Source organism: Morus notabilis, unplaced genomic scaffold, assembly GCF_000414095.1.
Source record: "Morus notabilis unplaced genomic scaffold, ASM41409v2 Scaffold794, whole genome shotgun sequence".
In the NCBI taxonomy this organism is placed as follows: domain Eukaryota; kingdom Viridiplantae; phylum Streptophyta; class Magnoliopsida; order Rosales; family Moraceae; genus Morus; species Morus notabilis.
Genome location: NW_010359940.1, coordinates 199,755 through 226,317, shown reverse-complemented (window position 1 = coordinate 226,317; position 26,563 = coordinate 199,755). Strand labels below are relative to the sequence as shown.

At 35.5% G+C, this 26,563-nt stretch overlaps 4 protein-coding genes and 1 long non-coding RNA gene across 5 annotated transcripts in view; 1 reads left to right on the top strand and 4 right to left on the bottom strand.

Moving 5' to 3' along the window:
• LOC112091094 overlaps positions 1-289 on the bottom strand; it is a 7,692-nt gene extending 7,403 nt beyond the window's left edge. Inside the window, exon 1 of the long non-coding RNA XR_002901987.1 lies at positions 259-289. This is a non-coding gene — a long non-coding RNA (uncharacterized LOC112091094). The remainder of the gene's footprint in view (positions 1-258) is intronic.
• A 7,227-nt stretch (positions 290-7,516) lies between these two features.
• On the bottom strand, positions 7,517-8,448 carry LOC112091093. The gene is made up of 2 exons (XM_024163924.1): positions 7,996-8,448; positions 7,517-7,906 (listed from the first exon to the last, which is right to left on the bottom strand). The coding sequence occupies exons 1-2, from the start codon at positions 8,384-8,386 to the stop codon at positions 7,887-7,889; spliced, it is 411 nt and encodes a 136-aa protein (XP_024019692.1). The 5' UTR covers positions 8,387-8,448; the 3' UTR covers positions 7,517-7,886.
• Positions 8,449-10,674: 2,226 nt separating this feature from the next.
• On the bottom strand, positions 10,675-11,190 carry LOC21402107 (pentatricopeptide repeat-containing protein At1g06143). The gene has a single exon (XM_010095451.1). It carries the CDS (start codon positions 11,188-11,190, stop codon positions 10,675-10,677), a length of 516 nt encoding a protein of 171 aa, XP_010093753.1.
• A 4,833-nt stretch (positions 11,191-16,023) lies between these two features.
• On the bottom strand, positions 16,024-23,393 carry LOC21402106 (kinesin-like protein KIN-5C). Its single transcript, XM_024163904.1, has 23 exons — positions 23,152-23,393; positions 22,892-23,021; positions 22,302-22,460; positions 21,858-22,207; positions 21,642-21,780; positions 21,435-21,532; positions 21,197-21,353; positions 20,686-20,755; positions 20,519-20,595; positions 20,235-20,288; positions 20,045-20,125; positions 19,852-19,963; positions 19,668-19,754; positions 19,404-19,579; positions 19,155-19,316; positions 18,887-18,994; positions 18,473-18,631; positions 18,307-18,390; positions 17,998-18,203; positions 17,810-17,911; positions 17,569-17,678; positions 16,884-17,035; positions 16,024-16,512 (listed from the first exon to the last, which is right to left on the bottom strand). The coding sequence occupies exons 1-23, from the start codon at positions 23,208-23,210 to the stop codon at positions 16,315-16,317; spliced, it is 3,030 nt and encodes a 1,009-aa protein (XP_024019672.1). The 5' UTR covers positions 23,211-23,393; the 3' UTR covers positions 16,024-16,314.
• A 2,681-nt stretch (positions 23,394-26,074) lies between these two features.
• LOC21402104 overlaps positions 26,075-26,563 on the top strand; it is a 5,079-nt gene continuing 4,590 nt past the window's right edge. Inside the window, 1 exon segment of the mRNA XM_024163907.1 lies at positions 26,075-26,563. This exon segment is cut by the window's right edge and continues 38 nt beyond it. Within this exon segment, the coding sequence (XP_024019675.1) occupies positions 26,192-26,563 (372 nt within the window). The 5' untranslated portion in view covers positions 26,075-26,191.

Here is a 26,563-nt window from a genome sequence, read left to right as displayed (position 1 = left end):
GGCAGCATGCCGGCATAAATAGGAAAAATGCCAAACCTGCAATTCAAATCCAATTTCAATATATATTCTCCAGAATCCATCAAAATCAATTTCTAATCAATTAAACAAGTCCAATAACTAAAAATCCCCAAATTTCATTCAATTCCAACAATAACTGTTCAAACTCGAACCCTAACTCAAAATTATTCAAATCTAACCAAAAATAAACTTTCTCAAACTTAAAATCCGAATCAAAGAGTGGGTTTCAAAGGGTTTTACCTCAAATCAGTTGCTCGAGCTTCGTCTCCCTCAATTTTTCTGTTTTTCATTTTTTTTTCTGAGATTTTCGGCCAAACTGCCGAGAGAGAGAGAGAGGGAGAGAGAAACCCGGAAAGAGAGAGCAAGGGAGAGAGAGGACGCCGGCGGGAGGAAGCCCGGAGAGAGAGGTGGCCGGCGGTGGAAAAAAATGGAGAAAGAGAGAGAGAGAGAGAGGCTGTGCGTGGGAGAACCAGCGAAGGAAGAAAAAGAAAAAAGAAAAGGAAAGAAAGAGAGAGAGGGGGGGCTGGGCGCACGGGAAGGGAATGGGGGGAAAAGAAAAGAAAAAAAAAAGAAAAAGAAAAAGAAAAGAAAAGGAAAAAGAAAAAGAAAAATGGAAAAAGGGAAAATGTATTAAATTTAAGTGTGTTTTCCAAAAATCTTTGGGGTGTAATTATAAATATTGAAAATGACTTAAAGTCCCTTAATTAATTATGAAAATCAAATTAGACACACTAATAATCCACAGTTTAGCATAATTAAACATGTTTAATTCTAAAGGGCGTTACACTATACTTTCTGCATATTCATTGTACTCAAATTTTTTTTAATAAAAAAAAAAAAAAAAAAAAAAAAAAAAAAAAAAAACCATTATGTCCAAAATGTAAATTGTAAGCTCATTATCAATAATCCCCACATGAACAAACCCCTTCCTTGAAATGGTGAAACCGATTCGCATCTCGGACAACAATCACCCTGTGTGTAATGGCTGATATAGACTTACTAAATGCTGACAATCGCCACAAACTCAAAGATTCTTTGTACGCCTGATAGCAGTTTCATCAGGAGTGGTTAAGAGGGCAAATGCAATAGCCAAAGATTCTCACCTTAACTTCATCATCAACATCTTGCAAAACGAAACTCGTGTTGGGGAGGTGAATACTTAGATACAGACGATTATTCAAGGTATGGTTACATTTACTTAATGCAAAGAAAATTTGAAACTTTTGAAAAATTTAAAGAATTCCATATATAAGTTGAAAAATAGTTAGGTAAACCAGTCAAAGTACTCCGATCGGATCGGGCAGGTGAATAATACAGAATTCACATACTACTTGACTGAGAACGGTATACTCTCACAGCTTACGGCTCCTGAAACACCACAACAAAATGACATTGCAGAAAGGAGAAATAGGACTTTGTTAGACATGATGCGATCCATGTTGAGTTATTCTTCACTGCCAACTTCATTCTGGGGATACGCCCTAAAGATAACAGTGTATATTATGAACCTCATACCATCTAAGTCTATTCCTAGGACACTGCTAGAATTGTGGAATGGTCGAAAGGCTTTTTTGAGACAAGTTCGCATATGGGGATGTCTGGCACATGTGCTAAAGGCTAACACTGGGAAGCTAGAGCCTCGTTCGCCTATTTGTGGGATATCCACAAGGGACAAGAGGAGGACTATTTTATAGCTCTCAAGATCAAAAGGTGTTTGTATCGACAAATGTCACTTTTCAAGAGTATGACTAGATGATAGATTTCAAGCCCAGAAGCAAAGTTGTTCTGGAAGAATTACTTACCGATCAAATCAGACCACAACTGATAAGAGTTTTCAGAATTAACAGAGAACAGACTGTTGTTCTTAGTCAAGCACCCGTGGTACCCCGTCGTAGTGGGAAGGTAATCAGATTACCTGACTGGTATGCCGGGGAAGCACAAATCGTTGCTGCTGATGACGGGAAGGAAGATCCATCGACTTTAAAAAATGCAATGGAGGATGTTGACAAGGAAAAATGGCAGGATGCTATGAAACTCAATACAGAGTTTATAAACTTTAACTCAGTTTGGCAACTTGTAGATCTTCATGAAGGAGTAAAACCCATTGGATGTAAGTGAACCTTCAAAAGGAAAAGAGAAGCGGATAGAAAAGTAGAGAGTTACAAAGCTAGGCTTGTGGCTAAGGGTTATACCCAGAAAGAGAGAGTTGACTATGAGAAAACTTTCTCACCGGTAGCCATGCTTAAATCCATTCTCACACTCTTGGCCATAATAGCATATTTCGATTAGGAGATATGGCAAATGGATGTCAATATAGCTTTTCTGAATGGTTATCTTGAGGAAACTATTTATATGTGCCAGCCACAGAGTTTTGTAGACAAAGGCCAAGAGCAGAAAGTCTGCAAACTGCAGAAATCCATTTATGGATTAAAGCATGCTTCTAGATCATGGAACACCTAGTTTGAGGAGGCTATAAAATCTTATAGATTTGATCAAAACCAAGACGAACCATGTGATTGTTGGAAAATAATGGCTTCGAGTGTGCAGAGAAATTTTAAAAAATTTAAATCAAAGTCAAAGCAAATCAAGAACATGTTCATGATGCTATATAACATAAATACTAAAGAGCTAAATCATACCTTTTGAGATTTAGGAAACTGCACGTCTGACAGATCAAAGCATTCCAAACAGCAACCGGAAGAGCCTCAACTAACTGGTCTTCTTTGCTATTCTCGTTTCCATGATCGGAGTGTGGGTGGGCACACGTCGTTCAATCTCCTCTTGGTATTCTTAATCTCCTTCCAATCACAAGAGAGCCAAAGGAAAATTTGTTCTTGAGAATTAAATAATTTTTCCTCTCAGGAATCTTTTATCAATAGCCTCCAAAAAGTATCTCAAGTGATCTAATGAATAAAGTGACTTAATAGGCTATTTATAGTGTTTAGGAAGTCATACTTCCGTAATAATTAGGTTTCCTAAAGTTCTAATCGCATTCAGAGTCAATTTTGCCACGTCAGCATGCATTTTACGTTACAACCGATCGATCGGTGACAGAGACGTTATAACTCACCGGTCGACCTGTCTTCACTAATCGGTCAACCGGTCTGCACTGACGAAACTTGTTTTCTTAGTTTTTCAATACGGGAAACTTGCATAGAGCCTCAATTTTGATTTAAGCAACCCAATAGAGAAGTTGCCTGATCAAAATAGTCATATAATAGTCTTCCCATATTAAAAACTCTTAAAACAATAATTCAACCAACTTATCTAGAATTAATTTATCAATTAATTCACCCGATGAATCACTCATGAATTAATCAATCTCATATTAACTTTGAACCTCTTTTACAGAAATAACACAAGTTACCAATATGTAGGAAATACGCTATATCGTTACAGGAAATTATGTGAGCTAGCAAAGGGACCCGATGGACATATATTAATCAAGCTCCTATAATCACAACGCTACTTGTAAACCAACAAGTCCGTCTCATGATTATAAAACTCTAGCGCTATTCCACTAAAAACCTAGAGCTGCACTATCAATTTATATAGCGTATTTACAAAGCTCTGATTAGCTCTAGCCCATGACTCAATATATTAGTGTATCATCCCCATAGGATATCCATAATCGACTTGAGATCAAGTTCCGTTTTACCTTCCCAACTACATTTATCTTATGTTCCATTATCAAACCATCAGAAAACCACTATCCGTACCATTACAAATAGTAAACCATTAGATAACACAGAGTAGTCTAATGGTCGAGCGCTCGTATTTTCTAATCCACTGATAATGCATAAGAGGATATCATTGACTCTTTATAGGAGCTATAGATTCCACTATCTATGAATAACGAATCTACGCATACACGAATCATACCCCCAATATACCGGTAAGCATACCTTACATAATGTCAAGATGTCTCCCTTTAGTACATTAAAGGATACAAGTCAAGCATACAGGTTCATCATCCATCTCAGGATTAAGATGACAACATATAATTCATCAAAAGTGAATTGTTTTATTCAAACAGAATTATTAATTAAAACAATTCAACTTTGGTCCGACCCAATATAGATTTCACCATTAGAAACTATATCAATGTCTCTACCCATAGAGTCCCACCTCCGACGACCAAGACAAGTCGTCTCCGTTAGGAAGTAGACAACATAACAATCTTAATATGAATAAAGCGCCCAACTTTATTCCCTCGATTGTGGATCATATGATTTAGACTATCATCTTTAGATTCTTGTCTTCCGCATGCTCTTCACATTACATGCATGACCTAAAGATTTAGAATGACAGTCTCAGACTTTCAGTTTGCTTATCATACATTCAACTAATATGAACATAAAGGGAGCAATACATAGATATATGAAATAAATAAATCTTTATTAATTGTCAAAATGTCTCAAAGAACATTGTTACATTTATTCCTAAGGGCATAAACGCTAACAGTGATCACAAGTATATAAAGGATAAGAAAGTGGTTTTCCTAATTCTTTACGTGGATGACATTCTACTCATTAAGAATGATGTAGAATCCATGAGTAATGAAAAGAAATGGTTAGCCAACCAACTCTCAATGAAAGATTTGGGAGAGGCAAGTTATGTTCTTGGGATCAAGATTATTCGAAATCATAAGAAAAGGCTGTTGGTGTTGTCTCATGCATCGTACATTGACAAGGTGCTTGTCATATTCTGTAAAATTCCAACAAAAGGAATTTTCCTTCTAAGCATGGTATTCATCTTTCCAAGGAGCGGTGTCCTAAAACTCCACAAGAGGAAGAGAATGTGAGAAAATACCCATATGCATATGCAGTTGGGATCCTCATGTATGCCATAATGTGTACTAGGCTAGATATTTGCTATGCAGTGAGAGTAGTTAGTCTCTACCAGTTCAACCCACAATTAGATCATTAGGTTGCAGTGAAATGTATTCTCAAGTATCTTAGGAGAACAAGAAACTATATGCTTGTATATTCTAGAGAAGATACACTGGATACACAGATTTTGACTTCTAGTCAGATAGAGATAGTCGACGGTCGACATCCGGATCTGTATTCACTCTTAACGAAGGAGCCGTGGTGTGGAGGAGTGTTAAGTAAAAGTGTGTTGCTGACTCTACCATGGAAGCTGAATATGTTGCAGCTTGTGAAGCCACAAAGGAAACAACAAGGCTCCGTAAATTCTTGATTGATCTGGAAGTCGTTTCAGGTATGGATCATCCAATTAAATTGTATTGTGATAACAGTGGAGCAGTGGCTAATTTAAAAGAACCGAGAAGTCATAAGAGTGTGAAGCATATAGAGAGAAAATATCACTTGATTAGAGATATAGTCGAGATAGACGATGTAGTGGTTCTGAAGATCACATCGAAGAACAACCTTGCGGACCCATTCACGAAGACATTGCCATTAAACGTCTTTGACAAACATCTAGAAGGATTTGAGATTAGGGACATGTCACACCTACTTTAGGACACGTGAGAGATTGTTAGGAATAGTGTTCTTAAAGCATGAGACGTAATAGGGATGTTTACTATTTAATTAACAAAATAGTTTATTCATTATTTATGTACATGTATTAGTGAATACTTTATGAATATCATTGAAAATTATGAGATTATTTATGTGACCTTAAATATTATATATAAGTGTTATATAGAGAGCATAATATTTAAGGATAATACTCAAAAAAATGTTCGTAATGAATTTAATTAAAGTTATGGAATCTTTGATTAAAACATTACTAGTACACATCAATCTCATTAAGAATGAAATGGTGTAAGCCGCATTATTAATATAGAGGGATATTGAATGAGTGTATTATGCAAAATAAGATTATATAAAACTAGGACACAAACACAATTTGATTTTCTGATAATTTATGTTAAGTATTAAAAATCAAATTTGAGTCTACCTTTGGTAATATATGGAAAGATCTTAATCCCGAGTTATTAATAGACTCATATTTATGGATTCGTGTTTTTTTACTTACTCGGTACGGAATTCGAGATCCTAAATCATATTACTTGTATCTTGGAAACATGATGAAATAAATAGCCGGGAATGCTAATATATGAGATGGAATACATTCCTTCTTCTTTGAAGAAGTAGATAAATAATTCTCTTAAGGATTGATTCGGTACTTGAAAAAGTAACGAGCTCGTATTCATGAATGTGTTTTATGAATATACTATTTATTAAAGAATCAATAATACTCAAGGATAAAGATGTAATTAGAGAGGTTAACGGATTTTACCTAGCTCTAATAATGAAGTATTTATGGATGATTGATTTATATGTAGTGACTATATCAAATGGACACTTCAAGTTCTTAGAAGTAAATTATGTCTATAATTTCAAAAGTGCAATTCCAAGTTTTAAGTGGAGTAACTTTTGAAATTAATAGAATTAATTAATTAATTAAAGAGTTTAATTAATTATTAATTTATTATATATATGAATTATAGGTCCAGGAGTCACAACGTCAGCCTTGTAATATTTGCAAGACAATGTGAGTTATTGGGATTAATATCATTCAAAATAAATAATGAGATTATTTAATTAACTTAATTTAGAAACATACTGTGGTGGGACCACAGGAGGCCACACACCCAGGTATAGGGAGGTACAAGGGCATGTAGCACAAGGTGAATCTCACTGGGATTCAGTTGCTTGTTTTCAAAGGTATCCGGTATACTTGTTTGACAAGTTTTACAATCAAATTCATAAAGGAAAGTAAAGTTTGACTTTATTTAGATTTGAATTTAAGCTAAAATTAGAAACTAGATTAAGGAGGAATTTTTTCTCTCTCTTGCCTGCCATTTGCGCCAACCATATAGTAAAAGGGAAGGGAGAATTTTGTTTTCAAAATTAAATGGGAAACTATATTTTGAATGTGATTTAAAAATAGCCAATTTTCTATTTTTTTGTCTTCAAGTTAAAGCAAAGGGATCCTCCTAATGTTCTATAAATAGGAGATAAGATAAAATTAGAGAACACAATTTTTTCCTTTCCTTTCCTATAGGTGGCCGAATTTCCCTGAGAGAAAAGAGAAGTTCTTTCAACTATCAGTTCCTTCACACATATGCGCTGATAGTGGAGGAATACAAATTAGCAAGTGATCATAATTCCATAGTACCATATTAGAGCTCACACCCTACGTCTTGCAGATTTCAAGGACTAGACGAGAAAGATTCGGGTTTTCTGAGAAAACTTGGAGCTTAGATTGTTTGTGGTCAAAAACCTCATGTTACATCCGCCTAATCGTTCGCTAGATATCAATCTTTATAAATTTAAATGATTAATTTATTATTGCATAAATTAATATATTCTATAAAATATTTAAATATTTTATGAAAATTTTTGTCATATATAATCTGCACATACACACTTCCGCAACCGAAAATGTTTCGAAAACCAACATAAACAACATTCTTTTCTCTCATTCCCACGAACACATCCCTCGCGGCATCAATAGACCCGCACTTCGAATACATATCTATCATGGTCGTCCCCAAAACCACATCCAATGAAAACTTGTTCCCGCATACATAATCATGCACAAGTCTTGCCTTATTCATAGCCCCCAACTTCGCACAAGCAGAAACGACCGTAACCATAGCGAACTTATCAAGAATTACACCCTCCTCCATCATCAAATCAAACAGAACCTATGACTCATAAGCGTTACCGCACTCGGAATACGCACGAACCATAACCGTCCACGTAACAAGGTCTCTGCTCGACATTTCATCAAACAGTTTACGTGCACCCTATATCAACAAGCGCCACACCAACAAAGCCATTCAACTCCAACCCATATTTCATAACAATGCCGTGAATAATTTTTCCCATTCACAAAATCCACCATGTCCCTGCAAGCCCGAATCACAAAAGGCAAATGTATAATTATCCGGTCTTACACCATTCTGAACATACCAAACAAATTAACGAAATCTCCAACCTTCGAAAACGCACCAAGAATTACGCTCCAAGTAACTGGGTTCTCCTTTTCCACGCCACGAAACAACGCGTAAGCGTCGCCGAGCGCTTTGTGCTGAGAGAGTATATGTAAAGGAGCTTGTTCGCAACGACTTTCGAAGCATCCCGTTGACGAACACTTTAGCGTGAATTTCCTTTACCTGGAGTACGCTTTTGCTGAGAAGCAGAGCGGAAATGACGCGTTGAGGTTCTAATGGGCGTGAAAATGGAGGCTCTGGGATAAGTTTATAAGGAGCCCTGGCGTCTGAATCCGCCATGGAAGCGGCGGTGGAAGCCGAGCGGAAGAAGCGAAGCGTCTCATGGCTGGAGAGAGGGAAGCGCGGTTGTTTCCTGGGTAGTTTGAGTTTGAGCATAGCAATGGCAATGGCAATGGCAATGGCGGTAACGGTAACATGTAACGAATTTTTAAATTACATAAGGCCGTACGGGCGGTGAACCATATGGTTTTTTTTATTCATTTATTAAACCAAATTCTTTTTGTTATGCTATTTATTTGCTGAGTTCCGTCTTTCAGTCTCGAAAACTATAGTAAGGTATTTTGCAGATTTGTTCCCTTTAGTTTATAGGATTTTAGTAACTTGCCAAATGAACTTCTAATTTTTACAATTTTCTCCCTCTCCCGACTTACAAAATAGTTTAAATGTGCCCTTTTTTAAAAAATGACTGCGTTAAATTGGTGATAAAAAAAAAAAAAACACATTATTCAAAAAAATATTCTAATATTCAATTCAATCGTTTAACACAAATTTCTTAATTAACTCTTAATCCCTAAAATTTGACACACAAAAAAGAACAAAATGGATAAAATGATGTACATTGTAATTGCTTTAAAAGTTGAAGGCGCAAATTACTAAAATTTAAAATTTAGGAAAGCATGTTCTCAAAATTCTTATAAGATCAGGGGATGTTGTCGTTTGCCCGCTTTTTTATGGATATCGTCGTTTGCATTTGATAGGAAATCTATGGAAAGGAAAAATATCACTTTTTAAGTGTGGTTGGAGACTAACTCAGCTGTTAATTATTATTAAGTTCTAAGTTTGATTTTTCCAGCCCTAAGTTCAAAGAATACGGTTTTGTTATTTTCACAACTCAAATTATAACTCAAAATTTTTTACTGCAGTATTTTTTCTTATAAAAACTTGAATTTAATTTTTTTACTACAATATTTTCTCTCACATAAAAAAGTTTAAGTTGTGAAAGAACACACCCTATCACTTTTAAATTTTGAAACACGTGAAGGTAGCAACAAGCCTTTTTTATGGTAGCAATAAACTGAATAACAATTGAACAACGTCCTCAATTATGGAACAAGTTACAACAAAATTACCAAAGAGCTTGAAATCAATTAAATTTTACACGGAAGTGTTTTAAGTTGCTGCATAGTGCAAGTTTTGGCTGGAGTTATAATTAAACTGCTCGTTGATGACTTGGCTATAAGAAGAAAACTTCAAATCACTAAAATGAAGATTTCAGCATTTTTTTAATAACTACTACTTTCAGCAGATTGTACTCAAATCACTTTCGACTTGATTTGCTCTCACGAAAAAGTATTACAATTAAGAAAAGCTAGAGCGGAATAGTGAATGATAGAATTTCACCCCGTACAGAAGGTAGGACTTAAAAAGATCCAAATCCACCAAAAGAAAACCCACAAAGGAAAAAACTCTCAGAACTAAGGAGAAAACTCAACTCTAATTCAAATGCTCAATAATGAAGTTTTACTACAATAACTAATGTGGCTATTTATAACTCACACGTCAAACGACAACTAAATAACCACTAAGAAAAATTATAAAAAGCATTTATTAATTAATAAGTTAGTACAAACAATATAGAAAAATATAACAACTACTATTATGGCTAAATTCTCCTATATCACACCTCCAGAGTATAAATTATAACCCTGCCATCACTTACCAATAATCCCCACATGAACAAAATCCTTCCTTGAAATGGTGAAACCGATTTGCACCTCGGACAACAATCACCCTTTGTGTAATGGCTGATATAAACTTAATAAACGTGTGACAATCGCCACAAACTCTAAGGTTCTTTGTAAGCCTGATAGGAGTTTCATCAGGGGTGGCAACAAGTGCAAATACAAAAGCCAATTTCTCACTATGTGCAGACAATCTTCTCACCTTAACTTCTTCATTAACATCTTGCCGAAGAAACTCACGTCGGGGACATAACCTGCCTGCACCAGCCTCGCATTCAGGTTCTTGAGCATGCCGTAAATCTCCTTTGACCGGGGATGAGTCCCGTCTCCAGAACTAAACTGATGAATCTTGTTATCCACCTCAATACATGTCCAACCAGGAACTTTCTTTAGCGTGCTCTGCATCAAAAGATTCCTAATCTTCGCCACATCTTCCCATCTACCTGCTTTGGCATAAATGTTCGAAAGCAACACGGAATGCCCCGGGTTGTGGGGCTGCAGCTGCAGAAGTGAATTTGCCGCCTTTTCTGCCATCACTACATGCCCATGGATTCTACAAGCCCCTAGCAAAGCGCACCAAAGTCCCTCATCTCTCTCTACACTCATGCTCTCAACTAATCCAAAGGCCTGATCATCAACTCTCCCAGCGCGCCCCAAGAGATCCACCATACAAGTATAGTGCCTAACATCTGGCCCCACGGATTACTCCTCCCACATCGATGAGAAAAACCGAAGACCTTCTTCAATCAAACCCGCATGACTACAAGCAAACAACAACGAAACAAAGGTTATTGCATTTGGCAATGTCCTACTCCTCAACATCATATAAAATTCATCAATTGCTTCCCTACCACGCCCATGGTAACCACAAGCTGCAATCATGGTACTCCAAGAAACAACATTCTTTTCTCTCATTTCAACAAACACATCCCTTGCATAATCAATACACCCGCACTTTGAATACATATCAATCATGGCCGTCCCCAAAACCACATCCAATGGAAACTTTTTCCCGCGTACATAATCACGCACAAGCCTGGCCTTATTCATGGCCCCCAACTTTGCACAGGCAGAAACGACCGTAACCACAGCGAACTTATCAAGAGGTACACCATTTTCCATCATTAAATCAAACAGACCCAACGACTCATAAGCGTTACCGCCCTCGGAATACGCACGAATCATAATAGTCCACATGATAAGATCTCTAGTAGGCATTTCACCAATAGCGATGGTTTTCCACGTTGTAGGTTTTCTACAAGAGTGTGTGTGTGTGTGTGTGTGTATAAATATATATATATATATATATATATGTATGTATGTATATAATATATATGAATTGGAATGGAGATGGTGGATAATAAACTTGCGGGAATGATGTTTGGGGAGTGATTTGGAGCGATTGAGTGTGACGCGGCCTACAAAAAGACTCATGTTAGTGCAATTTAAGATTATATTTAAGTGGCCCAAAAGACAAAATAGATCATGAAATATTTTTTGCTTAAAATTATATTAATTGATATTTGTACGTAAGATTATATTTGTTAAATGTACATGCCTTCTGAAGCCTGCGAGCCACGTAATGCTAAACAAATTCAATCAACTTTGGGATAACATATACACATACGAAGATTGAATGTTGCTTTCATCCAGAATCAAATGTTTAAGGAAAGAAAGATTAACAAATAAGATATAAAACGAAGCTTTGTACGTGGCAAAGTTTGAGCTTTGGTCAGGCACATCCATTGTGTTTGCCTAATTAATAATGCTAAAATATTCAAAGAAAACCTTATTGATAATGCTAAAATACTCAAAGCAAACCTTATTAATTAAATGATAAATTGCCCTCAAACTTCATCTGAGCAACAGAATTCAGAGAGCAGAACTCCCTATACATTAGGCCATAATATCGCTTCTCATAAAACACCAAAGGAGTAAAATTTCTAAAAATCCCATATGAAATGAATTCATCAACATAAGCATAATCAACATCATATAGAATTACATAGTTAATAAGATGGGCAATCCAACTGACCGAATTACATAGTTAATGAGATGGGCAATCCATCTTCGGTCAGTTGGCTTAAATCCCTAGACTGTGGGAGTTGACACTCTTTCCAATCTCCCTTTTAAACATTATTCTTGCTCGTTTAACTGATTGTGGCAGCCAACTCAGATATTGATTGTATCAGTACTAATTTAGTTTTTGTTACCTATCATTATTATTATTATTATTATTATTATTATTATTAATATATATGTGTGTCTATATATATATATATGCTTGATTGACGTTATAATTATCACAATCTATAATTACTTCGAATCTTTGTTAGCAAACTCACATACTAAGGCACGTTTCATAAATACAAGTATATTGTGTGTTAGTTCAAAGAGCTGTGCAGAGCCACGTGGCTATTTTGAAAATGAACTTGCTTGATTGGCCTTATTATTTTATATTATTGATTCATATAAGTTTTCCAATAAAGAATGAATGGTTGCTAAAGGAATACTCAATCTTTAAATATTAATGTTAATTTACTAATCCATTCTAAAAATTTAAGTTATTAGGAGGTAAATAGTTTTATATTTTAATAATTTATACGTGCAAGTTTCATGTGGGAAGCTTATAGGGGGCTTCATAATAGTATTTTGAGTTCAAGAATTTATTTAAGATATCTATTTCTTATTTCGGGTAATTTTGACAAATAACTCTTAAAATGGTACTATTAAGAATTTTTAGGTCTCAACATTCGCCTATTGAATTTTGTCCTTTTAGAGTAAGTAATTTGACAAATTATTATCGATAATTTGACAGATGTCGTTGGCGGCGGCGAGTCTTCGATCGCCAGTGGCGGACGTAATTTAATAGATTATTGTCTAAAATTTGAAAAATTATTATCTATAATTTGATAGATTATTATCAAATGGGTAATCTATCACAACAAAAATATAGAACTCCAGAAGGATGTGTTTAATGGTCGGTTTACATTAGGACTGGCAATCTAATGATATGTGATATAACATAAAATTTTATGACATATTAAATACAAATAATGTGAATTTTAATATTTGTTTTGTAAATTTTATTTATTTTTCTTAAAGAAAAAAATAAATTGACTAATAAACATGTTAAACATGTATTGACCGTGTTAAATAAGTCATTATTATATTAGTTATTTATTCAATATATTAATTTAAACGTGTTATACAGGTTGACACGATTAACACGGTTAATAAAAGGGTCGTGTTTACGTTGACATTTTTAACACGTTTAATAAATATATCGTGTTTAAGTTTATATTTTCTAACACAATTAATAAATGAATTAACACAAACACATCTTACTAATACGAATTGCCACTCTTAGGCCTCGTTCACTTTGCGGATTTGAGTTTTTAATTCGAGCTGAGATGTGACATTTTTTGAGAGCTTTTCACTATAGTAGAAAATTTAGATATGACATTTTTTAAGAGTTTTTAACTGTAGATACTTAAAATTGAAAACTCGAATCGATGAAATGAAACGAGTCTTGTTTACATCCTATTTTGGGACCGGACCATATCCCTGTTCGTGAGCCATTTGATGGACTATTCTGGACCCTATTACATACGTTGAACGAATATGACTGGACTGGACTGACAAATACCTAGACAACAAGGAGACCGAATTTTATTATGAGTGAGATGACAATAGGACTGAGAACATTTTACTGGACCAAAAAGAACTTCTAAAATTAATTAACTGAAATATTCGAACTAATTAATAAAATATTAATTTATAAATATATATATGTATTATATATCTATGCTTTATATGTAATTCGTTTCCTTATTTATTAGCAAATGGACTATTGCATATCTAACCTTTATACAATATTCTTCTTTATCATTTATCTCTTCTTTTGCAGCATCCAAGGCTATTAAATAATAGTCTAACCTGCTATCTCTATTATGTCTATTTGATGAAATATTTACTTCACGTAAGTCTATATGTGAACTCTTTAATCTTATGTATTCTTGATATATCTTCTAAATGTATTTATCTCAATTATCATAAAGTATAATATCTCATCGGTATACTTTTGATGCATCTTTAATATTCATGTTATCAATATCATAGTTATATATAAATGATATCTGCATATTATTCTTATAACACACATGACATGTCATTTCTCTCTTTAATAATCGTAAATCATCATAGACCAGTATCATACAAACACGTCATTTAATTTGATGAATGTTGTTGCGGTCTACCAGATCTGTCCTAGCAGAGTAGCAGTATTTTGATTCTGTTAAGACTTAAGTCTATGAGGAGTTTGTAGTAGCTTCAGTGCTACATGTTACTTGCTCTCAATTGATTAGAGGACTCTTTATGATTGTAGAGGTTGCATGCTCGATTATTGGTGTGCCGAAGAACTCTCTCCTGTTGTCGAGTCTCGATGCACATCCTCCTCAAGTTTCATTAGATTTTACTAACGGATCTAGTCCCAATTGAGGGTTTTGTCTCATGTACTATAGGATTATTCGCATGGGTGTTTTTTTCTTTTATTTAATTGAATAAAATCCTCTTTTCAAAGAAAAATGATAATAAACACGTAAAAGGTAAGAATAAGCCGATTAACAACTTAACTAAATCCTCAATTATGGAACAGGTTGCAAAAAAAACCAGAGAATTCCCGTTCATTTTACCGATTCGAGTTTAAAATTCGAATTTTGCTACAGTAAAAAACTCACAGAAACAATCACATCTAACTTTTTTGCTACAGTAAAAAACACTCACATAAAATCACATCTCAATTCAAATCCACAAACTAAACAGAACATAAATTCAACTAGATTCAAGTGAACAAGGATGTGCTTAAGTTGCTGTATAGTGCGAGTTTTGGCGGGAGTTATACCAAAATGCTCATTAAAAGGAAAAAATTGGGTAACTCCTCGCCTACCATTTAAAGGAAATGGAAGAACAGAAGAGTGTTTCAGGGAAATGCATCTTTAATATTCATGTTATCAATATCATAGTTATATATAAATGATACCTGCATATTATTCTTATAACACACATGACATGTCATTTCTCTCTTTAATAATCATAAATCATCATAGACCAGTATCATACAAACACGTCATTTAATTTTATTCATCTCTAGTTCACCCTGCGGCTCTTAGGGTCCTATAAGCACGATGCCTGTAAGTTCCCTCACAGACCCGGAAAGCCCGTTTAGTTGGAGGATTCATTCTCTGATTTGAATAATAGTTCATGGTTCGCTATAGTATTTTCTCTCATAAAAAACACATATAAATCAAAAATAGTTATAATCTCATAGTTCTAATCCATGAACCAAACGAGCTACGTTGTGGTCTACCAGATCTGTCCTAGCAGAGTAGCAGTATTTTGATTCTGTTAGACTTAAGTCTGAGGAGTTTGTAGTAGCTTGAGTGCTACATGTTACTTGCTCTCAATTGATTAGAGGACTCTTTATGATTGTAGAGGTTGCATGCTCGATTATTGGTGTGCCGAAGAACTCTCTCCTGTTGTCGAGTCTCGATGCACATCCTCCTCAAGTTTCATTAGATTTTACTAACGGATCTAGTCCCAATTGAGGGTTTTGTCTCATGTACTATAGGATTATTCGCATGGGTGTTTTTTTCTTTTATTTAATTGAATAAAATCCTCTTTTCAAAGAAAAATGATAATAAACACGTAAAAGGTAAGAATAAGCCGATTAACAACTTAACTAAATCCTCAATTATGGAACAGGTTGCAAAAAAAACCAGAGAATTCCCGTTCATTTTACCGATTCGAGTTTAAAATTCGAATTTTGCTACAGTAAAAAACTCACAGAAACAATCACATCTAACTTTTTTGCTACAGTAAAAAACACTCACATAAAATCACATCTCAATTCAAATCCACAAACTAAACAGAACATAAATTCAACTAGATTCAAGTGAACAAGGATGTGCTTAAGTTGCTGTATAGTGCGAGTTTTGGCGGGAGTTATACCAAAATGCTCATTAAAAGGAAAAAATTGGGTAACTCGCCTGACATTTAAAGGAAATGGAAGAACAGAAGAGTGTTTCAGGGAATAAAAATTAAACCACAGTAGTATCCTGCCTCAATATACATTCCCTTTAGAGCTACAGATTGCCAAATCCCAAGATGGGATTTATTGACACCCCTCAACTAGAAATGAGCAAGGATTCACCCTCAACCATCTACTAAATCATCTAACAATTTTATAAGGAAAATAATCACGGTATACACTAATTATACAAATACCGTTCTCAATTCCATACAACAAAATGAGCTAAAACCGGGGGAAAAAGAATAATAGTATCAGTTGATTTGTGTGAGGGGTGAGCGTGGTATGAGCGACGGTTTCAAGTCTTTGCCATCAAATGACTCGTACGAATGGTTTTCTCGGAATTCCTCAAGAAGAGCCTCCATTGGCATCGCTCGAAGCGACTCAATCGTCCCTTTGCTCGGAATATCCTGCTCACACCTTACAGGTGTATTGCCACTAGGTTCATAATCCTGCACCATTGCAATTAAAACAAGAAAAAAAAAAATGTCAGACCGTGCAAAGATAGTTTGCAATGGAAAAATATCCTGTATCAACGGAACAAGTTATGATTTCTTATACAACAACGCAATACTTGTGCTAATATGCTGAACTAAACGTGCCCTTAATTATGACGACTACAATTATATATGATTGACATGTGCCCTTTCAAATTTCAGCGTAAAAACATCTGTCTACTCCCAACTACGTTCTTTAATTCCATATATATGCAAAAATAATCGGCCAACTATAAGTACTAAACAAGAATACTCTCATCAAGCTTAACTTTGTTTCTAAGTTGTGGAACCAGGTTCTCATACTTATGCATGCGAGCCACACTAACCATATAATTGTCCAGGAAGGTTTCCCGTGCCTTCTCCTCAATGCAAGTAGCATGGCCGGAGTGTTCCTCCCGAACAGTCTCTAGCGTACTCGAATGAGCTCTGACGGTTTCCATGACTTCAGATATCGATCCCCGTTCCTGTTCAGATACTCCTGTAGCAAGTTCCAAACCAAGTATTACATCTTCCCTCAATAATATACTCCGTATCCATGGGCCGTAGGGCAAAATTTATTGTTCGTGAAAGGCATAAAACCTTAATGCTTAAGTTATAGCACTCGAAGACATCATTATATATATTTAGCCGTACATAAATGATTAGCCTCAGGCTATCGTGTATCACTTCATATAGCTATTTCTTCAATCACTTGCAGAAAGTAGCATTATGAAATTCAATGCCTCAGGTCAAGCATAAAATTAGGACAAGTATAGATTTGGCCTATAGATAGACTGATGGAGTATCAACTCTTTCAACAAAATTTAAAATCCTCATTATAAGTTTAAGATGTCGAAAACTGAATAAGCACTTGCAAACTTGATTTTGATTAAACCAAACAGTGGGTAAGCCCTAATGGACATGACCATACTCACTATAAGGATATATAGCAGATCCAAACAGGTAGAAATCATAAAGAGGTTCGAAAGAAACTAAGCAGAAACTAAACCAGGGGCATAATATATCACTTACCATCGACATGCTGAAGCACATCCTCATTGTCCTTTGCGACATCTTGCTCAGCTGCAACTCTTGCAGAATTGATCTCGGCGTCATGTTGCTCATTAGCATCAGAAGCATTACTGCACCAAACAAAGAAATTCAAATGATTAACTATATCAAATTATGACTTGCAAAAAGACTAAAAAGTTAAATTGTAAACAAAACTAGCTACAAGCAAGGGAAAGGGATAATGAAGCAAATTGACAGCCACCTGATAAGCGCTGTAATAGCAGAAACATGTTTTGTGCCCATCTCATTTACCGACTCCTGTGTCATTTTCCAGTGCTTGAAAGCAGAATCAGCTGTACTTACACTAGAGTAAATGAAGGAGAAGAGCATATAAGAAGACATGTATCAGAACTCAAAACACAAAAAAGTAATACATAGTAAATTACTTACCACTGCTGTAGAAGTACTTCCATACGGCAATGCTTTGTGGCAGAGTAGTCAGCACCGTCTTTGGCATCATTTTCAGCTTGCGTTGAAAATGATTGCCATTTTCTTTTTGCATCGTTTGTAATACCCTCCATTGAGGAAACATGACCATCCAAGAATTCCTTGTCTGCAATTGCACTTTCTCTAAAACCAACAAGCCTGGAATCGACCTACCAGCAAACAAATATCAGTATTAGTATTAATAAATAGTAATTAATTCAGAAAAGAGCAATGAAAACCAAAAGCTTGTTGGGGAAAATATTACAAACATACCATTTCCTTTTGACGACAAATGTGATTGCTAACCAAACTAGAAATATCGGCAATGAGCTTCTCTGCGTCTGATTTTGATTGCTCCTGCAGATAAACTTTATGTCAGCTATTTTATGAAAAGTGAATAGTGTAATACCCAACATGGTAAAATAAGATAGTTTTTCACCTCAAAAGCCTTCTGAAAATCGGCAATAGTCTTCATTTTGGTTTCATTAACTTCCGTCACATGAGATTCAAGCTTTTTTCTTTCATCATAAAGCCCTTGCAGAAATCCTTGGGAATATTCAGATATGTCCTTTAGTTGCTCAGCAGTGGCGTTAAATCTCTGTTATATTGACATACCACAAGGATAATGAACAATTGGCAATCAAATAATAAATAAATAAATATCACAAAAAAAAAAAAAAAAAAAAAAACCGCAAGCAAAAGTTTAGCACAAGCCAAGTACTAATTAAGTAACATGAAACAAATGATTTACATGTTAATTTGAAAGACACGGTAAAACTTGAATTAAATGGAAAAGGCAGACACTTAAAATCAAATGGTGGCAAAAGAAAACTTCTAGTGTTAGAGAATAAACCTGTCTCAGCTCCCTTGCAAAAAGTGCCATTTCACCATGCTGCGTAGAAAGAGAACTCTGAAGACCCTCAAATATTGAAGATGCTTTCCCGGCCTCTGATGCTAGAAACTGATTCACAAACAAATCAAAACAACTTAATTGGAAAATCTGAGGGAATAAACGATAAAAGAGGACAACGAAAAATAGGCAGTTAGAATACACAACAGGTACAAGTGTCATCAGAAAATCTAAGAAGTGTTAAACGAAAAGCATAAATTGCTGCACCTACTTCTTCAATAGATTGTGCATTAGAAGAAGCCAAAGACGAAATTTCCTCTAAACCGGCAACTGAGCTGGCCTTATGTAAACGAACAACATTTTGCACAGCCTCTATGTGAGAAAGATATAAAGCCCTTGAAGATTTAACTTTCTTCTTCAAGTCCACAAAAGCCTGAGAAAATAAGAATTAACACACAAGTTAACAAAAATCATTGAACCTCATTAGAATCAGAAAATGTTGATAATATTCATACATCACCTTTTCATGTGCATGTAAAAAGGTGTGGCAGAGTTTCTGAACACACTGAATGTGTCCTTTCTGACTAGACAAGGATTTCTCAACGAAGTTGCTAAGAGAACTAATTTGCTGTGCAAGTTCTAATTGGTAATTGTTCACCACAGCTCTATTATCAGCGCTCAGTTTGTCCTCTCTACCTGTATAAAAAAATATCCAGAAAGCAAACAGCTCAGTAAACAAACGAGACATAACTAATAGCTGATTATTTATATCTGCACTACTAACTGATTTTCATAAACAATGAAGCATTATCCCGATGTGCCTTCTCCAGGTCGGATCGTAAAACGAATGCCTGATGAGCCAGTGCATTTTCTGATACAAGCAATCAACGACTGTGGTTAGATAAAAACAACTACAAAACATGGAAAAGAATACAGAGGTTAAAAAACGGAGGAATATTCAAGAATACCTGCTTTTTTTTGTTCAGAAATAACAAAATCCCTCTCCTTCAGAGCATATCGACATTTTCTCAACTCTTCCTCCGTGTGGACGAGTAGTCTGGAGGTTTGATTTAAGCTTTTCTGCATAGTTTTTACCATCATCATTTGGGTTCAATGCTCATATAATTATATAAATATTCAGAAAAAAAGAAATCAGCTCACCTCAGTGGCGTCAAGTTTGTAACTCAAATCACTGCATTGTTGAACCTGGGCATTGTACTTTTCTTGCAATTCCTCAAGTTGCTGCTTGTAACGTGATTTGTAAGTAACTAACAGCTGAACTTAAATATATCACACATGAAAACTAGCCAGCCATGAGTAGCATATATCTGAACACCATAAACAAACAAACCTTTTGGTTGGTTTCTATTGTAACCCCCATTTGCTCAATCTGATCAGCCATGGTCTGCGTATCACATAAATGGAAATTAGTATCAACTGAAGGGCTCAGGGTGCTTCAACTTTAATATGAATTTGAAAGAAAATTAAGTAACCACCTTCTGCGTTCTCAAAAGGCAGAAAATATGGCCATGTAAAAGAAAAGGTAAAACAATACCTTATAGAAGGAAAGAGGTGGAAATAAAGATAGAAGCAAAAGAATCAAGGGAAAGAAAGGAAAAAAAAAAAAAAACACACCTTCCTTTCACTCTCCTCCTGATAATATCGTTCCTTTGGGATATAGACACCAACTTTTTCACGTGCAGCATATACCTCTGAACAAATCACAACATGGAAAAGCGGTCAGCCACCACAGGTTGCATATCAAAGGTTTCACCTGACAGGGTAAATGCAAAGTCTCTTACCTGCCTTAAGCCGATCAATTTCACCATAAAGATCCTTGATAAGCGTTGATTTCATCATTTTTTGATTCACCTACAAATAATGAAAGCAAATGATGAATCTATATATAAATTGTAAATCCATCAATTAAATCAAGCACAACATAATAAATGATTTCAGCTTCTATCCGAATTTAGTACACAAAACATAGTAATAAATAAATTTAAAAAAAAAAAAAAAAAAGAAAGCTAACCAAAGGCATCATATTCAAACTTTCAGAAAAAGCTTGTTTCTGAAATAAGATAAATATTGCCTCGAACTTTCAAAGAACGCTAATTTCTGAATTAATAAGATAACTATTTCCGTGACAACTCCCTGTGCCAATCATTCACCCAATGTTTTAAACTCAACTTTTGGAGCCAGTTATTAGTAAAGGCTTACATTGCATATTAGAAAAGTAGAATGAAATTGAATATTAAAATTAGTAGCCAGAAGCACTAACTTTAAACATATAGCATCCACAAGATAACAAACCTCGGGCTTATTCTTGATATTCTTTGCCCTGTGTGCATAATCCAGTGTACTCAAGGTTTCCTCAAGACAATGCACTGCTGGTGAAACTGTGGCTATGATGCATGTCTTGGTTCTCCCTCCAAGTGAGTCACGAAGTAACCTTGTGAGCTTGCTATCCCTGAGATTTAAATGAGATTCAAAATGAGAATCTTCAAGAAAGAATGCAGGAAAAACTGAACCTCCAAACCGCAATCCAAACCTGTAGGGGATATGCCCAAGATGCTCTACCAGAGCATTTATTACTCGTCCTAAAGTCAGTAAACTTTTGTTAATTTCTCCAGCTTCTCTAGCACGACCCTGTCAAATACATTAAGATTATATAGTTACAAGATGAGAACTTTTAAGACATGTCAAAATACAAATAAATTCAACTAGTTTTGTGTGTTTGTGTTAATGTATGTTGTACCTCCCGAGCACCTGAGCGTGATATATTTTCTGAACCAGCCAAGTCAACAAGATTCAGTTTTCCACATTTGATTAATTCTTCGCCTTCCGGTGTTGCTTCCTTAATGTGAATTGTAATAGAAAAGAGAGAGTGTGACCGACTGTGAGGGGAAAAAACAACATTTAGACAAAAAGATTATATTTACACCAAAAATGAATTATGGAAGAGAACAATTACCTGGATTGCTTATTTAACAAAGTTTCTGCAGTGCGTCGTTTTGCCGACCCTCTTTCTAGTAGGGTAAAAATCTCACTTGCACTTGTAACAATTTCCTCCTCCAAGCCTCTTACAAGGACTCCACCTTTCCCATCCTCCATCAAAGGCAACTGCTTTTTTTGCTTCTCCTCTGAAGCAACTCGCGAAATTTCTTCGGGGGCAAGCAAATCAGTGATCTCCTCATTGTAAAGCTCTAAAAAAGTTACTTTTACACTGTACTCTGCATTCTGGCTCTCGAGGGTATCAAATATCTGCTTAACAGCCCTAGGAATAACTCCAGCCTCAGGAGGCAGTTCTCTATTGGGCCCACTCTGTCACATCCATTACACAAAAAACTGTCAGATCTCAATTGAAGAATATCATATTACCCATCCTAATTAAGTATACAATAAACCAAGGAAACACCTTCGATCTTTTGCATTCACCCTCCATAGTATAAGTCTTCCCTGTGCCGGTTTGACCGTAGGCGAAGATTGTACAATTGAAGCCTTCCAAAACTTCATTCACAATTGGAATCACCGCTTGCTCGTAAAGATCCCTCTGCTGAGCAGAAGGACCGAACACCTGAAAATGTTATTAACAAAATTCATCATCTTCCACCAATTCCAGAAAAAAAAAAAAAATATATATATATATATATATTTAAGTTACCATCACGCTGTATCTTAAACTTGCACTTAATTGAATACGCAAGTTAATTAGCATAAAAAACAACCTACATACATATATACAACACAAGAAAAGCATTTTTAAATGCAAACGCAAATAAATTCGTGTCCATGCAATTAATTTTCATAGTTTCCATGCCAAAGCTACAAATTTGAACTAACAAAGTTTCAATTTTCACGCAACCAAATGGCAGAAACTTAACCTATTTACTAGCAGACATCCAAAAGAACAAAATGAATAAGCAGAAATAATTAAAAAGAGAAATAGTGATGTTCAAGGACCGAAAATCACATCAGACAAAATGGCATTAGAATCAAAAGAAAAACCTTATCGAAGGTGAAAATCCTATCTATGTGCTTCCCGGCAATGTTCTGCGACACGGCAACTTCTTTCTGGTACTCATTGCAAGTAAGAACCTGCGGCGCATTACTCCGCAACTCGTCGTCGCTAAATGGCCTGATTCATTTCAAAAAAATAAAACTACTGAGCATTTCTAAAGAGGCGTCGAGAAATCCACATGAAAACGATCGATTGGGAAGTTTGTGAAAAACCGTAACCCTAAAAAGAACAGAGATGGCGTTTTTACCTGCAACGAAGAAGAACTTGGACATTGACGCCCTTCTCCTTCTCATGGCGACCAGACATTTTGTACTTTCTGCGAGAGAGAGAACCCGAATCGAACCTGAAACTGGTATCGACAGCACCAGATCTGGTCTGAGGAGTGCTTCGACTACTTTCTCTCTCCTTCACTTTCTCTCTCTCTCTCTCTCAGATGCGAAAATTTTATGGCTCTGTGTTTCTCTCTCCCTTTCTCTTCACGGTCTGAAATTTGGGAGAGAGCGGGATGGGTCGTGGGATTTGAATTTTCGGAAGCCGCTCTCTCGATATTTATCGGACGGATGAGGTTTAGCTTTCGAAGATTGGACGGTCACGATGGCGATCAGATTCGGGATGTTTTAATTTTACTTTATTACCCTTCTATTTTGAGCTCTATGCATTCACGTTGGTCATTACGAATTCTGGTTGGTCCATGTAATAATCTTAATAAATACTTTTTAAAAATATATGAATTAAAATTTTTTATGTTTTGTTTTTAATTTATAATTTTTTTTAATTAAATAATTATATTAATAAAAAAAAATTTATTAAAAATAGTTAGTAAAAATTTAAATTCATACACTTATAATAGTAAATTTTTTATTTTTTTAAGTTCTTTTTTTTATTTGAAAAATACCGCCTCAAATAAAACTCATATTATTAAATAACAAAAAAGAGTAACAAAGTTACAACCATCTCAAAATAAAGTAAGGCCCCGTTCATTTCGCTGATTCGAGTTTAGAATTCAAGTTTTGCTATAGTAAAAAGCTCTCACAAACAATCACATCTAACTTTTTTGTTACAGTAAAAAGCTCTCACATAAAATCACATCTCAACTCAAATTAAAAACTCGAATCAGCGAACTAAACGGACCCTAAAATTTGTAAAATGATAAACTTATGTAATCACTATACACATAGTACTCTAGAGAATTAGGACAACGATATCACCATATCATATCATAATTAATAATTCTAAGATTAGCAAGTTTATCGGCATATCAATTAAATTCACGATTCACATAAGAAAAATAAAAATCCATTATCATGGATAAAGAAAGAGCATTGCTCTGCTCATTACGCAACCACTAAGGAACTTGCAAAGGAACTCAAAAGACAAATAATCAAGGAGGAATCACTTTCAAACCACAATTTAAGACAACCATTCTCTAAGGCAATAGAAATTGCATTGATCACAACCCACAATTCAGCTTCAAAGACAACCATTCCCAAGGAAGACACTAAAACAACCGCAAACAAACCCTTTACATTCCTAAGGATACCTCCACAAACAATCAAACATGAGCTCTTTTAACTGAACTATTAGTGTTGACCTTTACCCACTTGAAAGAATGAAGAATCCAATCAACAAAGAGAATCTTTGGACAAATAGGAAAATTTTGGCGAACATATAACTTATTAAGAATATAAATTTCAGAATCGGAATTATAAGGGCCCCGTTCATTTTACCGATTCGAGTTTTACTATAGTAAAAAGCTATCAGAAACAGTAATATCTAACTTTTTGCTACGATAAAAAACTCTCACATAAAGTCACATCTCAACTCAAATTAAAAATTCAAATCAGAGAACTAAACGAACCTAAAAATAACCGAGCTTAAAACTCTTGGACAACCTCATATATCTAAGAATAAACGCACAAGCGGCACTTGGACTCACACTAGCCCCTTCAAAAAGCACCTTGTTCCTCATATCCTAAATAAACCAACAACCAACCATAAAAGCAAGAAGCTAAAATTTATTGACTAAAGGACGGAAATTAACTCTTAATACAAATGCCAAAAATCACCAATGCTACCATTACAAGAAACTTTACTGTGAAAGATCAACATAATCCAATTATAAAGACCAAGCGAGTAGGGACATTCCAAATAAAAAAGAGAAACGAGGAGGAATAAAAGGTGTCCAGATTTGACAACCCCAACTAGTAGGAGTGCCGCTAGCACGAGAAATTTCGGTCCCGTTCACTTCACCGATTTGAGTTTAGAATTTGAATTTTACTACAGTAAAAAGTTTTAAAAAACAGTCATATCAAACTTTTTTTTACTACAGTAAAAAGCTTTCACATAAAATCACATATTAACTCGAATTACAAACTCAAATCAACGAAGTGAACGACCTTTCATATATATATATATCCTTAGCAGAACAACTCAGACTTAGAATGACACCAAATCAGATTATTCTCTAATTCCAAGGGAATAACAACCTTATCAATCAAACTCCAACAATCTGGATAAGCAACTTTAAAGAAATCTGGTATATTCCATTTACCATCCACTACAAAATCACTGACCAAAGCCTTAAAAGAAGATTTGAGATGTGCCGGAATCCCAATAACTTCAGCTAACACAACATCACACCAATTATCAAACTAAAAAGAAAGCATAGATATGCGACCAATGAGCCACCGAGAATCAGGAATAAGGAACCAACCAAACTATTTAAACCCGGCTAAATAGAAGACAAACAATCGGTTTCCGAAAATCTCTACTTACGAAAAAAGCATAACCATCCCCTTCTTCATGAATCAAATTCCAAACAAGCTTTTTAAGAAGGGATAAATTATACATCATCAAATTCCTAACCCCAAACCACCCTCCTCATAAGGAAAACAAATATCGAGAGGTCACCTGTACCACCTTCAACGGCGTCATCTTCCATTGTACACATGATTATATATATATATTATACACATACATCTATATATCCCAATACACACCCATACATCTATACATCCCAATTACACAGTTTTTCCTCCTTTTCATTTACTGTCCTTTTCCAAAACAAAGACTGCATTGCCAATGCAAGGAGAAGAAATGCAGACCCATAAGAAACTCTTTTTTGTGGGCCATTCTAAAGAGAGACCCATAAGATACTCTTTTTTGTGGGCCATTCTATCACTTGATAATTCCTATATAGACACATAAAAAGACCTTTTCCTCCTCCTCCTCCTCCTTAAACTCTCTCTCTCCTCTCTCTCTCTCTCTACCCAGTCAGTCTCCCCGCCATGTCAGACGACGGCGACAACAACCTCTTCCGAGCCGTAGGTGGGACCGAGTACAGCTGGTGCAGGGCCGTCCCCGGCGGCACTGGAATTACCGTTTTAGCCCTCCTCGTCTCCAAGCAACCAGACATTGAAATTCTCCAAAATGCCCTCCGCGCCCTCCAAGCCTCCCACCCCATTCTCAACACTAAGCTCCACTTCAACCCCGCAACGAAAACCTTCTCTTTCCTATCTTATGGGCCCACTCCCAACCTCCGAATCCAGCTCTTCGATCTCCAATCGACGGCCGAGATCCTCCGCGCAAAAAACGACGACGGAGAAGCCGTCAGCCCGTTCCACCTCATCCTCGAGCATGAGCTCAGCAGGGACAGCTGG